Source organism: Asterias amurensis, chromosome 10 (genome assembly GCF_032118995.1).
Source record: "Asterias amurensis chromosome 10, ASM3211899v1".
NCBI lineage: Eukaryota > Metazoa > Echinodermata > Asteroidea > Forcipulatida > Asteriidae > Asterias > Asterias amurensis.
Genome location: NC_092657.1, coordinates 4,698,482 through 4,720,498, shown reverse-complemented (window position 1 = coordinate 4,720,498; position 22,017 = coordinate 4,698,482). Strand labels below are relative to the sequence as shown.

General features: G+C 41.5%; 1 protein-coding gene across 11 annotated transcripts in view; it reads left to right on the top strand.

Annotated features, from left to right (window-relative positions):
* Positions 1-22,017, top strand: part of LOC139942473 (vinculin-like) — a 52,559-nt gene that overhangs the window by 3,711 nt on the left and 26,831 nt on the right. For all 11 annotated transcript variants that reach the window (XM_071939265.1, XM_071939264.1, XM_071939273.1 and 8 more), the window contains exons 2-16: positions 6,187-6,294; positions 7,613-7,784; positions 8,704-8,849; positions 9,305-9,473; positions 10,346-10,443; positions 11,116-11,239; positions 12,311-12,456; positions 12,646-12,838; positions 13,599-13,747; positions 13,898-14,060; positions 14,528-14,676; positions 16,426-16,491; positions 17,312-17,423; positions 18,975-19,172; positions 20,703-20,794. In XM_071939265.1, the coding sequence (XP_071795366.1) occupies positions 6,187-6,294; positions 7,613-7,784; positions 8,704-8,849; positions 9,305-9,473; positions 10,346-10,443; positions 11,116-11,239; positions 12,311-12,456; positions 12,646-12,838; positions 13,599-13,747; positions 13,898-14,060; positions 14,528-14,676; positions 16,426-16,491; positions 17,312-17,423; positions 18,975-19,172; positions 20,703-20,794 (2,085 nt within the window). The remainder of the gene's footprint in view (positions 1-6,186; positions 6,295-7,612; positions 7,785-8,703; positions 8,850-9,304; positions 9,474-10,345; positions 10,444-11,115; positions 11,240-12,310; positions 12,457-12,645; positions 12,839-13,598; positions 13,748-13,897; positions 14,061-14,527; positions 14,677-16,425; positions 16,492-17,311; positions 17,424-18,974; positions 19,173-20,702; positions 20,795-22,017) is intronic.

The following is a 22,017-nucleotide window of genomic DNA, read 5'->3' as shown; positions in this document are numbered from 1 at the left end:
AGTCATTCAGATGCAGACATCAAGCAATGGGGGTGGCCAGCTGGCCGTGGTCGCCCTACCAGGTGCCTTGAACTTTGCTCTTGACGGGGCACAGTTTTCCTCTCGTTAAGGGCACCTTTGATGAGGAAAATTTTAATTTGTATTGGAACTTTGCACTGAACACCACAGCAAAAGCACGGGGCACTATTGTAAGACATGTGTTGGGGTCCGAAGACTAATGTAGTGTGGGGGTCCAAAGCAGCTGCTTAGTACTGGAAATGGAGTTTTAAAGACACACAGGGTCTGTTTTCTCTCCGCCAATGTAGTTAACCCTTTATTGAATTGTTGAGTGACCTAAGTCAATGAAACTCCCAAATCTACAAGAGAATTTGAATCTATGGATATTTGCGGATATAATGAAAATAAGCATGAGTCAATAACATTGCATTATAATGATTAAATAAAAGGTTTAAAACTACAGATACAGTTTGGCATCCTCACCTGATGAGGATTGTGCAGTCGGTGAGGAGCGTGGGGGGGTCTCTAAACTTCAAAGGGCGCCATCCCGCATCCTCAGTGGAGAGAGAATAACTTTATAGTATTTTATAACAATTAAACAATTGCTCCAATAATAAAGGAACAACTCCTCACACTATGGCAATTGTTGTGGGTGTCATGGGTTATTTTGACGCCTGCCCTATTTTTTGCTGATAGTGTCTGGCTGATTCAAGAATTCAGATCTGTAATGAAATTTTCTTAAGGAACACGTTGCCTTGGACCGGTCTTTGAAAAGCGATTGTAACCGTTTGTTATAAAATGCATATATATATTTGTTAGAAAGATAATTTAAAAATGGCCAACCGTGTTAGTCGATAAGGTAAAAAGAAAACCACGCAATTTTGAGTGATACTTGTGTGGATCATTATATTATACTTTTAAAAAATCTTTTTAATCATACATGCATGTATAATAAATAGTTACAAACACTTTTCAAAGACCAACCCGACCGACCGATCCAAGGCAACGTGTTCCTCTAAAGTACAAAACATAGTTCATGTAGCCCAAACAAAGTGGCAGTGATGTTATCAGGAAGGAAGTTGCAGATATAAAATGATATAGGAAAAAAAAACTACTTTTTCACATTTCACCCCAGAGCTGATGCGTTTTTGAACAGGCATTTTCTCCTTGGTAAAGGGCACCCAAACAAAGTGGCAGTGATGTTTACAGGAAGGAAGTTCCCGATATAAAGTGTTATTAGAAAGAAAAAAAAAACTTGTTAAAATTTCACCCCAGGTGCCAGGTCTGATGCTTTGTTTTTGAAAGGGCAAGGGCACTCACTGGCAAGGCATTTTCTCCTGAGCATTTCAGAGTATTTTAAGGGCACTAAGGCAGTGACCACGGGGCATGGAGGCAATCACCTGTGTTGCCTCCATGAAGTTTCCGGCCTGGTGTACTAGAATCAACGATGCATTATTATCACACATGTTCATGGTCAGCTGGCTTGCCAACCAGCTTGCCGCAGTACCGACTGTGTCACTAGGATCGTGCCCATGTTTGGTAGGGTGTAGTTCTCATACACACAAGCATCATGTGTGTGTGGTTAGATGCTGTATCATCACTATGTGTGTCATCAGTAGACCATGTATATATTCTGTCATGCGAGTACATCTATCCAGCTACTTGTCAAAGCCTATCCAGCATCTAGACAAGATGCTTCATGTATTTTAAATGATCTACCATGGCATTTTGTTTTATTGAGTGCATGGTGTAGGCCTCTCACACAAAATTGGGTTAGGATTTTTTCTTGGAAATTTAGAGGTTTGGAATGAATAGTGCTCTTCCCAAAAGCAATAGTGCACCATCCCTTTATGATGTTTTAATAGATAAATAAACAGAAAATAGGAATAGCCAACTCTTCCAAAGACCAAATGCTCTACCAGGCCTGATACTCCATGGATGCAGCGGAGGCAATTGCCTCCGTTGCCCCTTGTCATTGCCTTGGTGCCCTTGAAATGCTCCAGTGGAAATTTACAATTTCCTCATAGGGGCAATTCCACGGTTAGTTTCGTTACACTTTTAGCTGCTTAGCACAGCTCTGTGATCTCCAATATTAACATGAAAGCCTATCAAGTCTCCATTTTTGTACCATGGCTACATCTTGGTTAGACCTAATATACAACAAAATTACAAACTTCTAGACACATTTATTCCGTTGTTATGATCAGTTTAATTTTGGTTAGTTACGTTACAAAAAAGGGACATGGAAAAAAAATGCATGTCTTTGAACAAAAAGTTTCCTCAAACAGGGTACAGCTGAAACAAACTTTACTATTTCTATAACTACAAGGGTACTAGCAAGTGTTTTGGTAGGGGAAAAAATAAAATAACTCATATCAGTTCCAGGCATTGCCCCAAAATCATGGTTAGTTACGTTACAGTTAGTTACGTTACACTTTGTCCGTGACTAATATTATTTGTGATACACCCTTTGTACTTCACTCACAGCTCTAATATGGTCTATATTAGTAACTAGTATGCAATACTACACTATATACAAATCAATTAAGCAAAAAACAATGGAATAAAGTAATATTTGGTAACAAAATTGCAAAAAAGGTATAAAAAGCCATTACCTCGCCATATCATTAACCCAGGTCACATATATTACAAAATGTTTATATCTGTAACATATAAACTTGTTCCTTTACATTCATAAGCCATGTAGTATTTTAAAGTCACAATAAACCAAGTGAATTTCTCTCTTACATAGATACCAAAGAAAACAAAACAATAGAAAGGATGTTAAATGAGTCGCTTGTCTTGACTCTTGGTCATGGACACTAATCTTACAGTTAAACAGAAATTTTGAAATGCTCGTGATTGTTGACATTTTCTGGCACATCTAGCTTGAAAATCATTTTGTCCCTCGTATAGAAGATACAAACATTTTGAGTGGGCCATTTTACATAAGATGTTTCACTGCCCCTCCCATGCCATCCACATGACCTTTGCCATGGGAGGTGCAGAAGAAAGTCCAGCGAATTTCAATCTTGTGCTGCTCTTGAAGTACAGCTGTCACGCTCCACAATGCTTTTCAGCTTAATGCTTAAATGGGCAGTCTCTCTCTCTCTTCATCACACCCTCCCTCCTTTCCTAACCCCACCCTGACCTACCAACACCAGTTCCTCTTTGCCCTTCTACTACATACATGTACCCCCTCCCTAATTAATACCTAAAGCCTTTGATTATCCATGTACAAAGGAAGACTTATTATAATATTAAACCTTTTGAACACGTTCCGGTCCTACTTTTTTTTGTGCTTTGTCCTTTAAAATATCTCTACGAGATGCACATCAAAATGTTTTTGTTTTTTTCACACTAATCGCATCCCATGGTCTGTTTGCACAGGGCAACAAGCTTATAATGAGTTTGCTTCCCCCTTACATACAAGCTGATATTGTTGACGATTAGACAGCAAAATCTCTCGCTGTTTCTTATGTCACAAAATGTCTGGACGGCCACTGCCTTTTTCTCCTTGTATTTTTTTGTAGTGACTAGCTGCCTTTATGTTTTCTTAGTGTTGCTAATTGCTTTTCCTTGTTTGAAAATGGCCAGTTTGATCTATGGACATAAAAATAAGGAACAAAGTCAATCAACTTTTTTGAAAATTGCAATTTTTGTAACTATACACATATGTATGTACCTGATGAACAATGTTAGAATTATACACATGCAGCACTTGTACACAAACTCTCATTAATTTAGTATATAGAAGAGAAATACAACTTTAAGATAACCCTTTAAAATAAAATTCATGTGGATTACACCATGTAACTTTATTGTCATCAAACTTACCCCAAAAAGTTCACCACAAAAGTTGAAGAAGATGAACTTGTAGGACAGGGGTGTTGCGCATGGATCTTGCATACATAATATGCATACAGACAAAATGAGGCACATGGCAAACAAAACATTGCTAGAAGTTGAATTGTGGGTCAAAGAACAGTATCACACTTCCCTAACTTGTTTAAACTCTACAACATGGCTGAAAACTTATGCTTGTGTCAACTTAGCAGCATCTTAATAGTCTTTATGTCGGTTAGTTACGTTACGGTCCGGTTAGTTACGTTACATAGTTAGTTACGTTACAGTTTTTGGCTGCTTCTATTTTCCACATGGTACAATTTTTATGATTTTTCCTTCCTTATTTTAATTAAGGATTGCACCAAGTAGGAAAATTCAAGATATAAACATTTTAATTGATTGCCTTCTCTACAGGCAGAAACAATTGGAAGTTTTGGTTAGTTACGTTACATAAGGTTTAATGGGGGTACAAGCTTCACAGATTGATGGTCTGAATCTATCACAAACACAAATTTTGACGATTGCAGCCAATGTGTAGGTCCAATCAATGAATAAATATGACTAGATTGATTTGATACCTTGTTATCTTCCCCCTTCAGTAGTAAATTGAAGTTGCACAACTTTTTTACACATAATTTCATGATAAAACATTGTTGGCACAAAAATTATTTTTTTGTAACTTTCTTGCAAAGACATGACATTGAAACCATTTTTTCCTGAATATTTTATGTATATGCTACAATATAAGCCTAATTTTTACTTAAAAAACCCAATTCTAAATTTTGAGGTCATGTCCACTTCTTCATGGAATTGCCCATAGGGTGTCCTTTACCAGGAAGAAAATGCCTTGGTGCCCTTGCCCCTTCAAAAACGAAGCATACAGGCCTGCTCTACCATTCCTTTAGGGGCATATATTGCTGAAAGACTTTTTATTTTAAAACTTTAAAACTAAGAGAATTTGAATGAATGTACTACCATACTCTTCCAAAAAACCAATGATGTTTCTGGAGTGGAAAACTAGAGGTTTTGAATGAATGAATTTACTTATGATAAGTTATGATGGATCTACATGTACATGTACCATCAATTTGTGATGGTTTTTGGATTAATGCACCAGAGGGATTGAATGAATGTACTTGTTCAAAATTTAAGATGTACCATGCGTAATAATAACAATTATAGCGTTCATCCATGAAACATGCTCCTGTGTGCTTTTAAAACAATTTTTAAACAATATCAATCCATTTAAAACCATACAGAAAATACATTTAAAAAGTAATTATAGACAGTTATCGGTACACTAAAAATAAAATTTACCGGTAAAAACTGATGTTTATTGAAAACCAGAGGATTGAAATGAATGTACGCTATCAAATTACACTAAATCTATGTGTCAAGTTTAAATCACAACATTCATTGACAATATAAGTTATCACACAAGCGCGAGTGGAATACGGAAAAATTATAGCGCTTCTGGGTCCCACATCCAACGAGGCCGAAGGCTGAGTTGGATATGGGACGCAGACGCGCTATATTTTCCGTATTTTCACGAGCGCGCGTGTGATAACTTATTTATCTTCAAGAAAATTGGCGCGTGATATAGAACACACAAGACGCATGGTAGTGATATTAGCCGTGCAATATAGGTTTTTATCACCACTCCATTCTGCCAATCTGATTGGAGGATTAGTGTGTACCTGAACTTGACGATAATATATTGTACAAGCAGGCCTGTATGCTTCGTTTTTAAAAGGGCAAGGGCACCAAGACCTTTCTCCTTGGTAAAGGGCACCCTGTGAGGAAGTTTTAAACTCTACTGGAGCATTTCAAGGGGCACCAAGGCAATGACTAGGGGGGCATGGAGGCAACCGCTTTCGTTGCCTTCATAAAGTACATGTATTAGGCCTGTTGTTTGAATACAAGTATTTCATTTTATTTTATTTGAGAGTTTAAAGCCATCGGACACTTTCTGAACAGAACAATAATTAAAATAATAAACAAATAACTTACAGGGTTTACAGGAAGGTAATGGTGAAAGACTTCTCTTGAAATATTATTCCATGAAATGCTTTACTTTTTGAGGAAACATTCAAACAATTAGCAATTCTCGATATCGAGAATAACGGATTTATTTTAAACACATGTCATTACACTGCGAAATGTGCGGAAACGAGGGTGGGTTTTCTCAAATTTTCTCCAGACTTCGATGACCTATTGAGTCTAAATTTTCATAGGTTTGTTATTTTGTATATATAAGTTGTGATACATCTGTGTTGGCCTTTGGACAATACTGTTTACCGATGTTGTGCGATTGCTTTAACAAATACATTTCCTTTCCTTCAGGTTGGACAACTTGTGATCCTTCATGAACAAGCTGAAGATGGAAATGCTATGTCAGATCTGACGTCGCCAATCCAGATCGTCGCCCAAGCTGTCAGCAACCTCGTAGCTGTAAGGACTCAAAAATCAAACCGAGAATATTCTTTTAAAATGTAGAGACACGGGAAGGAGGCAGCAGCCGATTTCACGACACGCTAGAATAAATCCTATAACAAGTTAAGAGGAGTATCTCGTCCTAACTTAGGATGGGCTTAATGTGTCCTAACATCCATAGATACGGAAGTAAACTTGTCCTAAACGCCCGGTCACACAGGCCCGATAACAAGAACGAAAATGAGGACTATAAAAATGCACACCCTTGATTGGTTGAATGAGCTTGGGCATACTCTGCGCGGAGCAATGCAACCAATAGAATGTATTCTATTTTATGTCATAATCTTTCAGATTGAAATTTGAAACCTGGCATAATTTGATATCAACAACAACAACAATCTCTACATTCCAGAGAGGCATTTTTTGCAATAGTCAGAAGGTCAAATTCAATGCATTTTTGATTGAGTATCATCACAACTCAATAAGCTAACTCACACAAAAATATGCAGACCCATATTTATTTGAATTGTGCATTTAGGATGTTGAAAAAATTGCACTGTGCCAGATTTCATAAAGATGTAAGCACAAAAACTAGCTCATTACCAAGGAAGTTTGTGTGCAAATAACTATATATTTTGCGTTACTACCAACAGTGTCCAGTGCCTTTAATTTGGTATTATGTGCTTGGGTTACTTTTTATGATAAACATCCCTATGACATTGGACCCGGTTGTCTGCTGGCCAAATGCCGGTGAAAAGTCTGGCTGGTCTTTCTGGCTTACTTCATTACTTCATTAACTTACATATTTGTAAAGAACCACTTCCTGCACAGATTCTTCCTTTTGGCTTCAAATTCTATTCGAAGGAATTGTATTTGTTTGGTAATTGGAACCCTCTGTTGGTTTCAATCTTGTATAGAGAGGTTTTGCAAGCGTGCGGATACAGATACAGATACGGATATGATAACCGTATCCGTTCACGTCAGCCGCGTGTTGGATTTTGTTTCGCAACATACATGTACATGTATAGGTATGTGGCTCTTGAGTACACTCGCATTCATCATTAGAGTGTTTTTCCCAACAAGCATGACCGATAGAGACTATGTGTTTTGTACACTGCCTTTTTTTCATCGTTTTGCTTGCAAATGACTAACAATTTTCTATCTGTATCAAGCACTACATGTATACCAGTGAAAGCAATTCGGTGGGAAATGTTTCTTGATCTGGCCACAAAGAAATGTGGGATCCATGGTCATAGGTTCGATTCCCACCCGAGGTACAGTGCATTGTGCCCTCAACCTTCCTTAACATCTCCACTTTGAATCCCAACTGTTCTAGGTCGGTAAACAGACTGCAAGTACCAGCAAAGATGAGATACTACGCCGTGAGATGCCGCCTACGTTTCAGATGGTGGAGCGGTCTTCCGGGTTATTGGTGGACGCAAGTCACATGTTACAAGCCGACCCGTACTCTGTACCGGCTAGGAAGAAGCTCATTGATGGAGCTAGAGGTTGGTGCAGGATATCGTGGTGTATCGTGGTCTGTTGTTGTGTGTTGTAGTGTATTGTGGGCTGTCGTGGTGTGTCGTGGCCGAGCAGTCTACTGCTGAAACACCAGAGCTTGGGTCCAGTGAACTAGACTGTTTGGCCATAACACGCCCTACTTGTTTTGTTTGTACATCCAGGCTTTTTTAATCGAGGTATAACATTTTGACAATTTCAAACTTTGAGAGGTTTGCGATAACACCATGTGAATATTTCTTTTGAGTAGTGATGGGTCTGAAGAGAAATGGTGTTTAACGACTTGACGTTTCGAACAGTATGCTCTGATTGTCTTAGCATAACCACCGGTTTGTTTCGGGAAATTTTGTGGCCGAGCGGTTAAGAGCACCGAATTCTAACTCAGGTGTTTCTGATCAGCAGAGTGTGGGTTTGAATCCCCAGCCGTGACAATTGTGTCCTTCAGCAAGACACTTAACCATTGCTTCGTCCTTTGGATGGGACATAAAGCCGTTGGTCCCATGTGTTGTGTAACGCATGTAAAAGAACCCAGTGCACTTATTGAAAAGGGAAGGGGTTCGTATGCGCCGTAGCACCTTGTAAACCCTGTGCTAAATACATGAAATAATTGGGTCTTAGAATTCATCACTGCAATAACCTATCTTTCTGAAAGTTTGTATATATACTCAGCGCCTCGAGTACCTTGTTTGGTAGATACGTGCGCTATATAAGACTTCCATATTATTATTATTTTTATTAACCAACAGTACTCAAAAGACATTACACATGGTGTTGCTGCAAACCTCTCTTAGTTGAACTTCCACCGTGCAAAGTTTCCAATCCTACTTAATTTCAAACTTCCGCGTATTAAAGTACGACTTTAGGAGATTGTTTCGCACTTACTAAACGATATTTACATTTTCAATGCAGGGATTCTTCAAGGCACCTCTGATCTCCTCTTTGTATTCGACGAGAGCGAAGTGCGTAAGATCGTCAAGATCTGTGAGCAAGTGCTTCAGTTGTTGGCCGTGTCGGAGGTCGTTGACACCATGGCAGACATTCTGACCTTCGTTCAGGTACAGCACAATTTATTTGTTTTGTTTTGTTCTTAGCGTGCTGCGGTCAATTGGTACAGAGCACAGGACCCAATTGAGCAGACAATTTTGCTTACAAATTGTGAGCTTAGCATAAATTTCCAGAATACCAGTCAAATGTACATGTGTCCGTCTGTCCCTTGTCTTTGTCTTTGTGAGTCCTATACAACGTTTTAGTCTGTCGATACATGTAGGTATAGGGTACAAAAGCCACGGCTTAACCCAATCCTAAGTTTTGCCCTTCTGACTTACGTATAATGATAGCTACTCTTTGTAATTTTAGTCTGTTGATACATGTAGGTATAGGGTACAAAAGCCACGGCTTAACCCAATCCTAAGTTTTGCCCTTCTGACTTGTATGTATAATGATAGCTACTGTTTATAATTTAATTTTTTTGTTTGTTGATGAGGCTAATATCATCTATGTTTAATTACAGAGTCTTACCCCCGGAGCGACCAGCATGAATGGTCAGGTATCAGCACGCAGGGAAGAGTTGATCAACGCGTCCCATGCCGCTCAACTCGCTCAACACACCGAACAGTTCCAGAAGCTTATCCCCTTACTGGTCTCTAGCATGAAGATCTACGTCTTTATCGTACAGGACAGTAAGTATAACGGCAGCCCAGTGAAACCTTATGTATACACCGCCCTGATTAACCGTTCATTTGCTCGGGACAGACTTTTTCTTAAACTAGTTTCAGGCTCACTCTACTTGAAACAAATAACAAATAATAATAATAATAACCAATTCTTATATAGCGCATTTCACAATAATCGTAGCAATGCGCTTTACATTAGTGCCCTGGTCATGGGGCCAATAACATCCCTGTTTAATGTTTCTCAGCTCCCTTGGGAGTATACAGCCTGGGAAACAGTTTATATCGCTCCAAAGGCTTTTTCATTCACAATATCAACCTCTACCCTTGCAGGTACCCATTTATACCCCTGGGTGAAGAGAAGCAATTATAGTGAAGTGTCTTGCTCAAGGACACAAGTGTCCTGACCGGGATTCGAACCCACACTCTGGTGACTTAGCACCAGAACTTGAATTCGATGCTTTTAACCACTCGGCCATGACACTCTAAATGACTTCTGATTTATGATTTAAAAATCTGGGAACAGCAATTAGTTTTTTTACCACAGTAGAAACCTTTTTTACTGTAAGAGTCGTGCGTTTCTTTCAGTTAAATAAAACATAATGTCCACAGATTTAGATTAAACTTACATGGTTTGAAGCAAATGATGGTAGAAAGCTTCCCTTAAAATATTACTTTCTAAGGGGGCTGTAGTTTTTGAGAAATGAGTAAAACATTTCACCAAACTAATATCGTCTCAGTTGTAGCATGTAAAATGGGTCGAAACATCAGGCCATTTAAACTCGATTTTGCACTTACACCATAGGTCATTTTGGTTGGAACACGAGTGCAACACAACAGCTAAGCTACATGTAATTCTATTTTCTCCATTAATTTTACAGATAAACCAGGCAAGCAAGAAGCCTGGGAGAATCGTACGTACATTGCCAGTAAAATGATCTATCATATTCAGGAGATCATACGCGTTCTGCTAGCTGTGGTGAGTTGAGTTACATGCCATCATTGCCTACGCCCAAATACAAATATAATAAAATATCAGAGTCTTATAGCGCATGTATCTACCAAAAAGGTACTCAAGGCGCTTAGTACACATACATTTTTACAGAAAGATAAGTTATTGAAGTTATGAATTCTTGGCCCAAATATGGCGAACCCCTTCTCTTTTCGGTAAGTGCGCTTGGTTCTTTTACATGCTTTACACAACACACGGGACCAATGGCTTTAAGTCCCATCCGAAGGGCGAAGCAATGGTTAAGTGCCTTGCTATTAAGACCGGCTTCCATCTATGTTGCATGGTTGGATGTGGCTGGCTGCCAATGGCCCCCTTGCATTCCTAGGGCTAAAACACTTTGTGGCTGCGTTCGTCACATCTTGGCTTCTCAGCTTCAAGTAAGGAAGATTGGCCACCTGAAATATCAGTGTTATTTCTATAGAGAGGGGCTAAAGGCCCAATCACACAGGCCCGGGTAAAGAGAACGAAAACGAGAACGATTAAAATGCACGCCCACGATTGGTTGAATAAGCGTGGACGTATTCAGCGTGGAGCATTTCAACCAATAGAATGCGTTCTCTTTGCGTCGTTATTGATATCGTTTTCGTTATCGCTGCATGCAGTGTGACTCGGCCTTTATCCTCTATTTTGTCACCCTAGGACGATGATAGTTTCCGAGTGGATGACGTGACTGGTCTGCGTGCCGCTCAGAACCACATCAGGAACAACATGGAGAAGGCAAGAGGCTGGCTAGGTGATCCCAACGCAGCACCCGGTGGCATGGGTAAGACTGATTGCCCCTGGTGCCCCTTTACTGATTTTCCATTGTGCCATTTCACTGATTGCCCCTGGTGCCCCTTCACTGATTGCCCCTGGTGCCCCTTCACTGATTGCCCCTGGTGCCCTTTCACTGATTGCCCCTGGTGCCCCTTCACTGATTGCCCCTGGTGCCCCTTTACTGATTGCCCCTGGTGCCCCTTTACTGATTTTCCATTGTGCCATTTCACTGATTTCCCCTGGTGCCCCTTCACTGATTGCCCCTGGTTCCCCTTCACTGATTGCCCCTGGTTCCTCTTCACTGATTGCCCCTGGTGCCATTTCACTGATTGTCCCTGGTGCCCCTTGACTGATTGCCCTTGGTGACCCTTGACTGATTGCCCCGGGTGCCCCTTCACTGATTGCCCCTGGTGCCCCTTCACTGATTGCCCCTGGTGCCCCTTTACTGATTTTCCATTGTGCCATTTCACTGATTGCCCCTGGTGACCCTTCACTGATTGCCCCTGGTTCCCCTTCACTGATTGCCCCTGGTTCCTCTTCACTGATTGCCCCTGGTGCCCCTTCACTGATTGTCCCTGGTGCCCCTTTACTGATTGCCTCTGGTGCCTTTCATCCAATGAACAGCTGCAATGACACTCCAAAAAGAGCCCCAAAACTGCCTTGAGTCTTTGCCGAGAGTTTGCCCCACAGCAGGACATAAGTCACAACAGTGTAATTTATGTGGCATTTCAGCTGGTAATCTGTCTCTGTTTAGCAACATTTTGCTGTGCTAAGCAAATTTGTGTACGTGCCAGCTTTCTGAAACTGAGCCCTAATACAAGTTTTGTAAAGCTGTTGAGCAGAAAATACTGCTCAGCAAAATAAATAAAAAGAGTTGGGCACCACTCACAACAATTTTCTGTTATTAGCGGGTTTCTGTGCTTAAAGATTTCATAAAGCTGTTAACATAGAAAACACTGATTAGAAAATGTCTATGCCAAAAATATGGGTGGGGCACCAGCCACAACAATGTAAACTTAATGGACTGGTGTCCAGCAACCCGTTTCTGCTAAGTAATTTCTACTTTTGTAACCCACAGGTGAGAAAGCTCTACGACGTATTCTTGAGGACGCTCGGAAGGTTGCCAGCGGTCTGGACGGGCCACAGAGGGCAGCAATAGAGCAAGCTATTGACGAGATCACTGCCATGACCAATGAACTCGCTGACCTCAGGGCCAAGGGCCAGGTACGTCATACCGCCCCCCCTTCCCCCCCTCCAAGTCCTACTTTGATGGTTCTACCATTTTGTTTACCATTGTCGGCGGTGCCTTACAGAGCTTGGTTGACGAGATGGAGGGTCAAATTTTTCCAGTATTTTTTAATTAAGTAACTTCAACTCTACAATACCATCATTTCTTCATTTTGTCATACACAGGGGAATAGCCCACGCGCCTTGCAGCTTGCTAGTGCCATCAATGGTAAACTGGCCAATCTACAAGCACAGATCGATGCTGCCATAGCCGAGGTATTGAAGAGCAGCATGGGCAAGCTTGCCTACACTGCTGGTGGGAAGATGGCCCAGGCTAAGGAATGGTTGAACAACCCTGGTGTTGATGATCGCGGAGTTGGTAAGACTTTGTACTTTATTGTTTATTTTGATTTATTCTGGTTTTTAAGTCGATGACTCTCAGAAAAACGAACTTATTCACTGTACTTTTAGATGCAGGAGGATTTTAGATGCAGGAGGAAAAACCCAGAGAATTATTCTAGGGACAACCCACACATTCGGGCAGGAACTCAGTCGGGCAGGAACCCAATCCTGGTAGTGCCCCAAGCGTGATTCAAACCGGGGTCCTAGAGGTGGACGGTGACGAAAGATACCATGACGCCATCCCAACCACCCAATTATTGTGATGATGTTTTGGGTGATTTTGATCAATAGGATGCTCACGCCTATTAAAGGCAGTGAACACTACTGGTATTTACTCAAAATAATTACTACCATAAAACCTTTCTTGATTACAAGTAATAGGGAGAGGTTGATGGTATAAAACATTGTGAGAAACAGCTCCCTCTGAAGTGACGTAGTTTTCGAGAAAGAAGTAATTTCCAACGAATTTGATTTCGAAACCCCAAGTTTAGAATTTGAGGTCTCGAAATCAAGCATCAGAAAGCACACAACTTCGTGTGACAAGTGCGTTTTTTTTTTCATTGTTATCTCACAATTTTGACGGACCGATTGAGCTAAAATTTTCACAGGTTTGTTATTTTATGCATATGTTGAGATACACTGTCTGTGAAGACTAGTCTTTGACAATTACCAATAGTGTCCAGTGTCTTTAAGGGAAAAACTCATTCTTCCATGTTTGATTTTTGGTCACCCATCAGGTTATCGCGCCATCAAGGACATCATTGAAACCGGACGTAAGATCGCTGCAACCTGCGATGACCTGGCTCAGCGGAATGAGCTACTCCGTCTCTGTAATGAGACAGAAGCCTTGGCCAAACAACTCAAGGACCTGTGCGATAAAGGCCAGGTATGGTTAACTAGACAAATTTATGTGACGCGATCGAGCTAAATGAGTTGTTTATCGGAAACTTTCGGTAAGGCGAAAGAAGCCAACACATGCTAAGAGGGTGAAACGATTTGTGTGGTCTATCTGTATTTATTTTGGTTTTTTTCCTAGGGGAATACTCCGCAAGCAGAAGCAGCCGCTAAGAAGTTGTCTGAGAAACTTGGCAAGTTGAAGGAGAAGATGACGGAGATCGTGATGGGCCAGGTGTCGTCCGACTTCTTGGACCCCATGGCAGCCGTGCAGAAACTACAGGAAGCTGCGCTGGCACCGGAAGGTATGTGTAGCCTGAACATCTGACGTCACACTTTGAGGGCTGTGAATTACGCCGAGAACTTGCCTTGAGCAAGCATCAACAGACTGACGATGACTAGAGCAAGCTGGTCAAAACTTTGAGACCAATTAAGAACTCACACGCGGTAGTGAAGTTATTAACATCCACTAAAAGCTAAAGTAGTAGTCTTGGTCAAAATTCTACCTTCAGCCCAGGTTGTAGATCAAAAGCAGGACAGTTCTTTTCAGAACTAAGATGTCTCCCGAATTCCGAAAGTAGTAGCACATAAACCAAGAACAAAACCTACCTAGCAAGTAGACACCAGATGAAGTTACGGCGAACTGCCTCAAATTTCATCACCATGTTGTTTGATTGAGTCTTACAGTTTAAGTTCCTACTTTAAAAGGTCCTAGGATTCAACATTGGTTTTTCTGTTGATTGCATTACATGCTCTTTCCTATTACTTTCAGGAACCCCGAACCGTGAGGGTACTTTTACGAGCAGAGCGCAAATATTTCTGACGAATACTAACAAGGCGGCCGACACCGCAGCACGCTTTGCCGACATCGCAGATGCAGATAAAGATACTGTGGATGAGATCAATCGCCTTAGCAATCAGGTTAGTCTTTGGGGTTGTTAGGGATGTCTTGTGGTGTCACGGGGGTGCCCGGGAGACTCTGGGTACTTGGTGCCCTTGGGAGCATTTGGTTGTTGGGTGCCTGGGGAGCATTTGGGTGTCTGGGTGTTCAGGGGAGCATTTGGTTGTTGGGTGCCTGGGGAGCATTTGGGTGCCTGGGGAGCATTTGGGTGTCTGGGTGTTCAGGGGAGCATTTGGTTGTTGGGTGCCTGGGGAGCATTTGGGTGTCTGGGGAGCATTTGGGTGTCTGGGGTGTTCAGGGAAGCATTTGGTTGTTGGGTGCCTGGGGAGCATTTGGGTGTCTGGGTGTTCAGGGGAGCATTTGGTTGTTGGGTGCCTGGGGAGCATTTGGGTGTCTGGGGTGTTCAGGGGAGCATTTGGTTGTTGGGTGCCTGGGGAGCATTTGTAGGGTTTGTAGGAGTGTACCCAGGGAGCATTTGGGTGTCGGGTGGCTTGGGAATATTTGGGTGCCGAGTGACAGGAAAGCTTCTGGGCATCTAGGGTGACGTGGGACCATTGTGTGTTGGGTGCCTGGAAAACATTATGGGGGTAACTTGGGGAGCATTTGGGTGTCGGGGTGCCAAGGGAGAATTGGCAGTTGGGTGCCAAGGGAGCATTTGGGTGTCGGGGTGCCAAGGGAGAATTGGCAGTTGGGTGCCAAGGGAGAATTGGGTGTTGGGTGCCAAGGGAGAATTGGGTGTCGGGTGCCAAGGGAGAATTGGGTGTCGGGGTGCCAAGGGAGAATTGGTTGTTGGGTGCCAAGGGAGCATTAGGGTGTCGGGGTGCCATAGGAGAATTGGCAGTTGGGTGCCAAGGGACAATTGGGTGTTGGGTGCCAAGGGAGAATTGGCAGTTGGGTGCCAAGGGAGCATTTGGGGTGTCGGGTGCCTGGGAAGCATTTGGGTGTATGGTGGCTTGGGAATATTTGGGTGCCGAGTGACAGGAAAGCTTCTGGGCATTTTAGGGTGCCCTGGGAGCATTGTGTGTCGGGTGCCTGGGAAGCATTTTGGTGTCGGGGGTTACTTGGGGAGCATTTGGGTGACGAGGTGCCAAGGGAGAATCGGGTGTTGGGTGCCAAGGGAGCATTTGGGTGTCAGAGAATTATTGCACCGTCTCTAGAGCTGGTTCACGCGCTTTTTCTGCTGCTGCTCCAAATCTATGGAATTCATTACCATCACATCTTCGCCATGCAACTTCACATAAACAATTCAAGAAACTACTAAAGACTCATTTATACAGAAATAGCTGATTGGTTTATTTCACTTTTCATTGGAACATCTTGAGTTTGGATTTCTTTGTTGCATCTTCTGTAGGCGCTCTGTAACCTTGGGAAAAAGGCGCCTCATATAAATGTTTATATGTACATGTATGTATGTATGTATTGGGAGCATTTGGGTGTCAGGGTGCCCAGGGAGCATTTGGGTGTCAAAGCGCCAGGTATTATTACTGCAAGTAGTGGGACGAAGTTTTGAGATACAAGACCATGTCCTTAGCACCAACTACTGGTTTATGTGGCGCATTAAGCTGCCAATCCAGCCAGGAACACCGAGGATACACGACATGTATTAAACAGATTGATTCTTCTCTTTGGTATTTGTCAAGTTTTCTTGTTTGTTTTGTTTTTTTACAAGTGGTTGGGGGTCATTCCCACTGCCCCTGGATAGGCACAGGTTTTGCTGTTGCAATTTTGTTCATTTACTGACCTTTGACATTTTGTTGTGTTTTGTACAGGTTAAGGAGCTGACTCCTCAAGTGATCTCTGCCGCACGAATTGTATTGGTCAACCCCGGCAACAAGGTAATCTGAATTATTTAATAGCAGGTACCCGCTCTGTGCCAATTTCATAGAAAGCTGCGTAAGCACGAAAAGTAGCTAAGCTCAACAGAACTACAGTATGTCACACAGCATCAATGAATGGTATCCTGCTCGTTTTTGCTTAGCAGTCAATTTCCAAGCAATATTTTCTCTTTTAAGAGTAGCTCTAATAAAATGGGGATCTGGGCCCAATTTCTTAAATCTTGTAAGCCCGAAAGGGTGCTAAGCACTGAAAAAAAGTGCTTATCAAACGTTCCATAAAGTTTTCGTTATTGCAACTAGTCCCGCACTCAAATTTTGCTTAGCAAAGAGATTTGCAAAGCGTTAATTACTGCTTAAGCAGCTCCATGCGCTATGAAATTGAGCCCTGATTTTCAACTGAACTGTTTTGGTGTTGATGGTTAAAGACATTGGACACCTTTGGTAATTGTCAAAGATCGGTCTTCTCACTTGGTGAATCTCAACATATGCATAAAATAACAAACTTGTGAAAATTTGAGCTCGATTGGTCGTCGGAGTTGCGAGATAACCATGAAAGGAAAAACACCCTTGTCACACGAAGTTGTGTGCTTTCAGATGCTTGATTTTGAGACCTTAAAATTGAATTCTGAGGTCACAAAATCAAATTCGTGCAAAATTACTTCCTTTCTTGAAAACTATGTTTCTTCAGAGGGAGCCGTTTCGCCGTTTTATGCTAATAATTATTTTGAGTAATTACCAAAAGTGTCCAGTGCCTTTAATCAGCTCTATGAAAATGAGCCCTGATTTTCAACTGAACTGTTTTGGTGTTGATGGTTAACAGGTTGCAGCGTCCCATCTTGACTTCATGAAGAAGGAATGGGAGGGGTCAATGAGGGAGCTCGACGCTAAGCTAACATCCTCACTGGATGTACCTGCATTTATGAAAGCATCAGGTGAGTCAAGTTGCCTACACAGGTGTGATTCAAACCTCTAATGTTTAGGTCAATATGCCTACACTGGCGGGATTCGAACCCACAACCCCCAGTTTGTACATGAAGCTGATATCCTCACTGGATGTACCTGCATTCATGAAAGGTCAGTCAACTTGCCTAAACTGGTTGGATTTGAACCCCTCTTGTTTCTTTGCTGTACCCTCTGCACATTACAGTATCCAAACTGTTGCCACTAGTACTCAGTGTGTTAGTAGTCATCTGGTTTAGCATGCACGATTCAGATGGAATTTGAACCCTTCTACTGTATGTTATAATAATAATAATATTGAAGTCTTATATAGCACATGTATCTACCAAAAAAGGTACTCAAGGCGCTGAGTATATACAAGCTTTTAGAAAGATAGGTTATTACAGCGATGAATTCTGAGACCCATTATTTAGCACCTTATAAGGGATTACAAGGTGCTACAACGCATACAGCAGCCACAGCCAGGAACACCAGGGCGAACCCCTTCTCTTTTCGAAAAGTGCACTGGGTTCTTTTACATGTACATGCGTTACACAACACATGGGACCAATGGCCTTACGTCCCATCCGAAGGACGAAGCAATGGTTAAGTGTCTTGCTTAAGGACACAAGTGTCACGGCTGAATACAGTATTCTAACTGTTGCCACTGGCGCTCAGTGGTCTAGCATGTCTAGTGGTCAAGTACATGTAACCTGGTTTAATACATGTAGCATGCATGGTTTGGGCAGGATTTGAACCAACAACCCCCATTTGTGAGTAATGTTGTAAATAATTTTGGATGCGATCCCCGGCAAAACATATTCACAGGCCTAGCCTCAAAACAGACTGAACAGCAAAATACAAATATGTGGATGAAATTAAGGACAACTGGAACAATGAACAATGAGTGTATGAGGGGAGCAAGCAAGTACAAGAAGTTAATCTAGGATGGACGCAAGAAAACTAGCAAACAAAAGAACATTACAATACTGTGTAATAGCAAAGGTAAACTAAATCACTGTTGCTCAGAAGCATGTTATCCCACACAAAATAAGATTCTTCAGGACTCAAACCCGCACCATTCATGTAACAAGTCTTCGGCTTAACGCACAGAGCAACTCGACCAACCAATTATTAAAAATTTTACCCTTTTTGTTTGCCTTGTCCTTTATAACTTAATCACTCAAAATAATTATTTGCATAAAACCTTACTTTATAACAAGTAATGGGGAGAGGATGATGGTATAAAACATTGTGAGAAACAGCTCCCTCTGAAGTGACATAGTTTTCAAGAACGAAGTAATTTTCCACATATTTGATTTCGAGACCTCAGATTTAGAACTTGAGGTCTCGAAATCAACCATCTAAACGCACACACCTTTGTGTGACAAGGGTTATTTTTCTGTCATTATTATCTCGCAACTTTGATGACCGATTGAGCTCAAATTTTCACAGGTTTGTTATTTTATGCATATGTTGACAACTAGTCTTTGACAACTACCAGTAGTGTCCACTGTCTTTAATATTTATTTGGGTATTTTCAGAGGAAAGCATGAAGAAACAGACGGAGGTAGCCAAGGCTGCCGTCAAGCAGCACGACCCTCAGACCTTTGCCTCTAGTATCTCCAACATTGCTCTACGCGGCAAGAACATGGTGAAGGTCGCTAAACGGGAAGCTGATAACAGCGAAGATCCGGAGTTCAAGCAGAAGGTGGACATCGCATCGGATAAACTCACTGATTGTAAGCTAAACGCACCATCCATTACTTGCGTCCCAGTTCGAACAAATCCGCAATATTCATTCCTAGACGCAAATACAGTTGGGGTGATCGCAGACAAACTCACAGATTGTTAGTTAAACGCACCATCCATAACTTGTGTTCAGTGAGACACGGGAAGGAGACCAGGTCCTCTAATTAATAAAGAACGAGCATTCCCCAAAATACAATCAATGATAATAAATGAACAAGCCAATCAATGGCGTCTAAGATATTATAAGTTATCACACAAGCGCGAGTGGAATACGGAAAAATATAGCGCTTCTGCGTCCCATATCCAACAAGGCCGAAGGCCTAGTTGAATATGGGACGCAGTGCTTCTACGTCCCATATCCAATGGACGCAGACGCGCTATATTTTCCGTATTTCCATGAGTGCGTGTGATAACGTATTTATCTTCAAGCGTGACATAGAACACACAAGACGCAGGTTGTGGTATTAGCCGTGCAATATAGGTTTTTATCACCACTCCATTCTGCAATTCTGATTGGTGTTTTAGCGCGTACTTGTAGATAAATGATAAGATCTCTCCTTGACAGGTTCTTTAATTCTTCGAACCCATAGCACACATACAATACAATGAAAAAAGTCTCAAGAATACCACCTAGTACATGTATAATGCACAGTCAAAGGTCACAAAAAGGGGATCACATACGATATGACTACGCGGATGCATGTGTGTCAATGCTGTCTGGCAAATACACACTATAAGTTATCACAAGCGCGATTGGAATACGGAAAAATATAGCGCTTCTGCGTCCCATATCCAACGAGGCCGATGGCCGAGTTGGATAATGGACGCAGACGCGCTATATTTTCCGTATTTCCACGAGCGCGGGTGTGATAACGTATTTATCTTCAAGCAAACTTGGTGCGTGACATAGAACACACAAGACGCATGGTAGTGATATTAGCCGTGCAATATAGGTTTTTATCACCACTCCATTCTGCCAATCTGATTGGAGGATTAGCGCGTACTTGAAGATAAGTGGTTTTACAATGGTTCCGACCAAAGCTACAAATCGCAATCATTTAGGTATGAAAAGATGGTCTAACACACAATAATACTCACAGATACATGAAGCTCTATAACTATCACTCCCATACATATTACTTATTTTACACAGGTACATATTTTTTTTTCTTTTTTCTCTGTAGCAATTCCAGCTTTTTAACTAGGGTTTATTTTCTGTGTTTTTTAATTATTGATTGTTGTGTACAAATTCTGCATTTACATGTTTACTGCATTTTCTTTTGGGTGTTTTAACTTCATGGATTTTAATAGGTTTTCTTTTAATTGTTCAGCGCCCAGGAGCATGTTAACATGGATAGGCGCTATATAAATTTCCATTATTATTATTATTATTATTATTATTATTATTATTATTATTATTATTATTAATTTTATTATTATTATTATACATGTATAAACAGTGTTTTGGTGCCATGCTCCCTACAGTGTATAACAATAACAATTTTTTTGTATAATTGAAGGTATTCCACCAACGGTGTTGACTGGGAAGCAACTGATGCAGGACATGGGCAACCCCGACAAGATGGCCAACTGGCAAGATGCCAATAACAAGGTACATGTACCAAAACCTTTTTCTCACAATCTAAATAAGGGAATCAATGTGTGGTAGAGAGGTTTTCAACTAGTGGTTTAATCCCAACGAGGCCTGGTTCTTGATAAGTCGAGGTAAATTGTAAAGAAACAGGCCTCGGCGGGTTTAAACCACTAGTTGAAAACCGATTCAACACACGATTCCCATTCATAAATACCTTTTCGGTAAAAAACATTATGATTGTGAAATCCGCCGCCCTCTGGGTAAACAACTCCTTATAAGGGAATGCTGTGCGCGTCGCGCATATCATGTGATGTGGCACAACTGTTTCAGCCGTTGCTCTCGACCAATAGGAATGAAGAAACAGTCTTATAAGAACAGGTGGAAGGTGGCGTTTCACGCCCATGAATAAACACTTTTTACCGGTCATAAAAAAAGGTTTATACACACCCACGTGACGCGCTCTCCACCAATAGGAATAGCGAAACTGTCTGAGGTATTTATGAATGTCTTTTTAATTTGGTTGTTACCCTTACACCGATGCTTATTCAGGAACACCAGGGCGAACTCTTCCTCTGAACGATAAGTGCTCTGGTCCCTTTAACATGCTTTGCACAATGCACGAGACCTAAACAATATCTTAACATCTCATCCGAAGGATGCTGCAATAATAAGCAAGTTCGATCAGGTTACAATCGTCGACGGGTGGTTAGTTCGTGACGTACAAAGCGCATGCCGCTGAAATAAAAGTGCGACTCTAGTCGTTTTCTAACGACCGTAAGTGAAAAAGATGACCGTGAACCGTACCTCTATGCCGTGAACACATAAAAAGTCCATACTCACTCCTTTTCAGCCGTTTTAAGAATAACTGGTCCTCTCTGCCTGCAGCACACTGTGATATGACAAATTGCTATTGGTAACCAAGGATGCCTCAACCAGCCTCGAGTGGATGGTCGCGAATAGTCGACTAGACTGGTCCAACTATCGTTGACTAACGCGGGTTCGATCAGAGTTAGTCATGAATTAAGACTTCAGTTCTTTAAGAACTTTAGGAACACACAAGTCCAAGTGTACAGTAAGTCCACACAAAATGTTTCAAGTCCCTTCATTATGTGGACCTCTTTTGTTCTCTTGTCCGCACTTCGTAAGCATCATTGAAAAACTGAGGTAGACAGGCTCTTCTTTTAGGAAATAAAATGTCCATAAAGAAACATTCTTAAGGCATTGTAAGGAGTACAAGAACA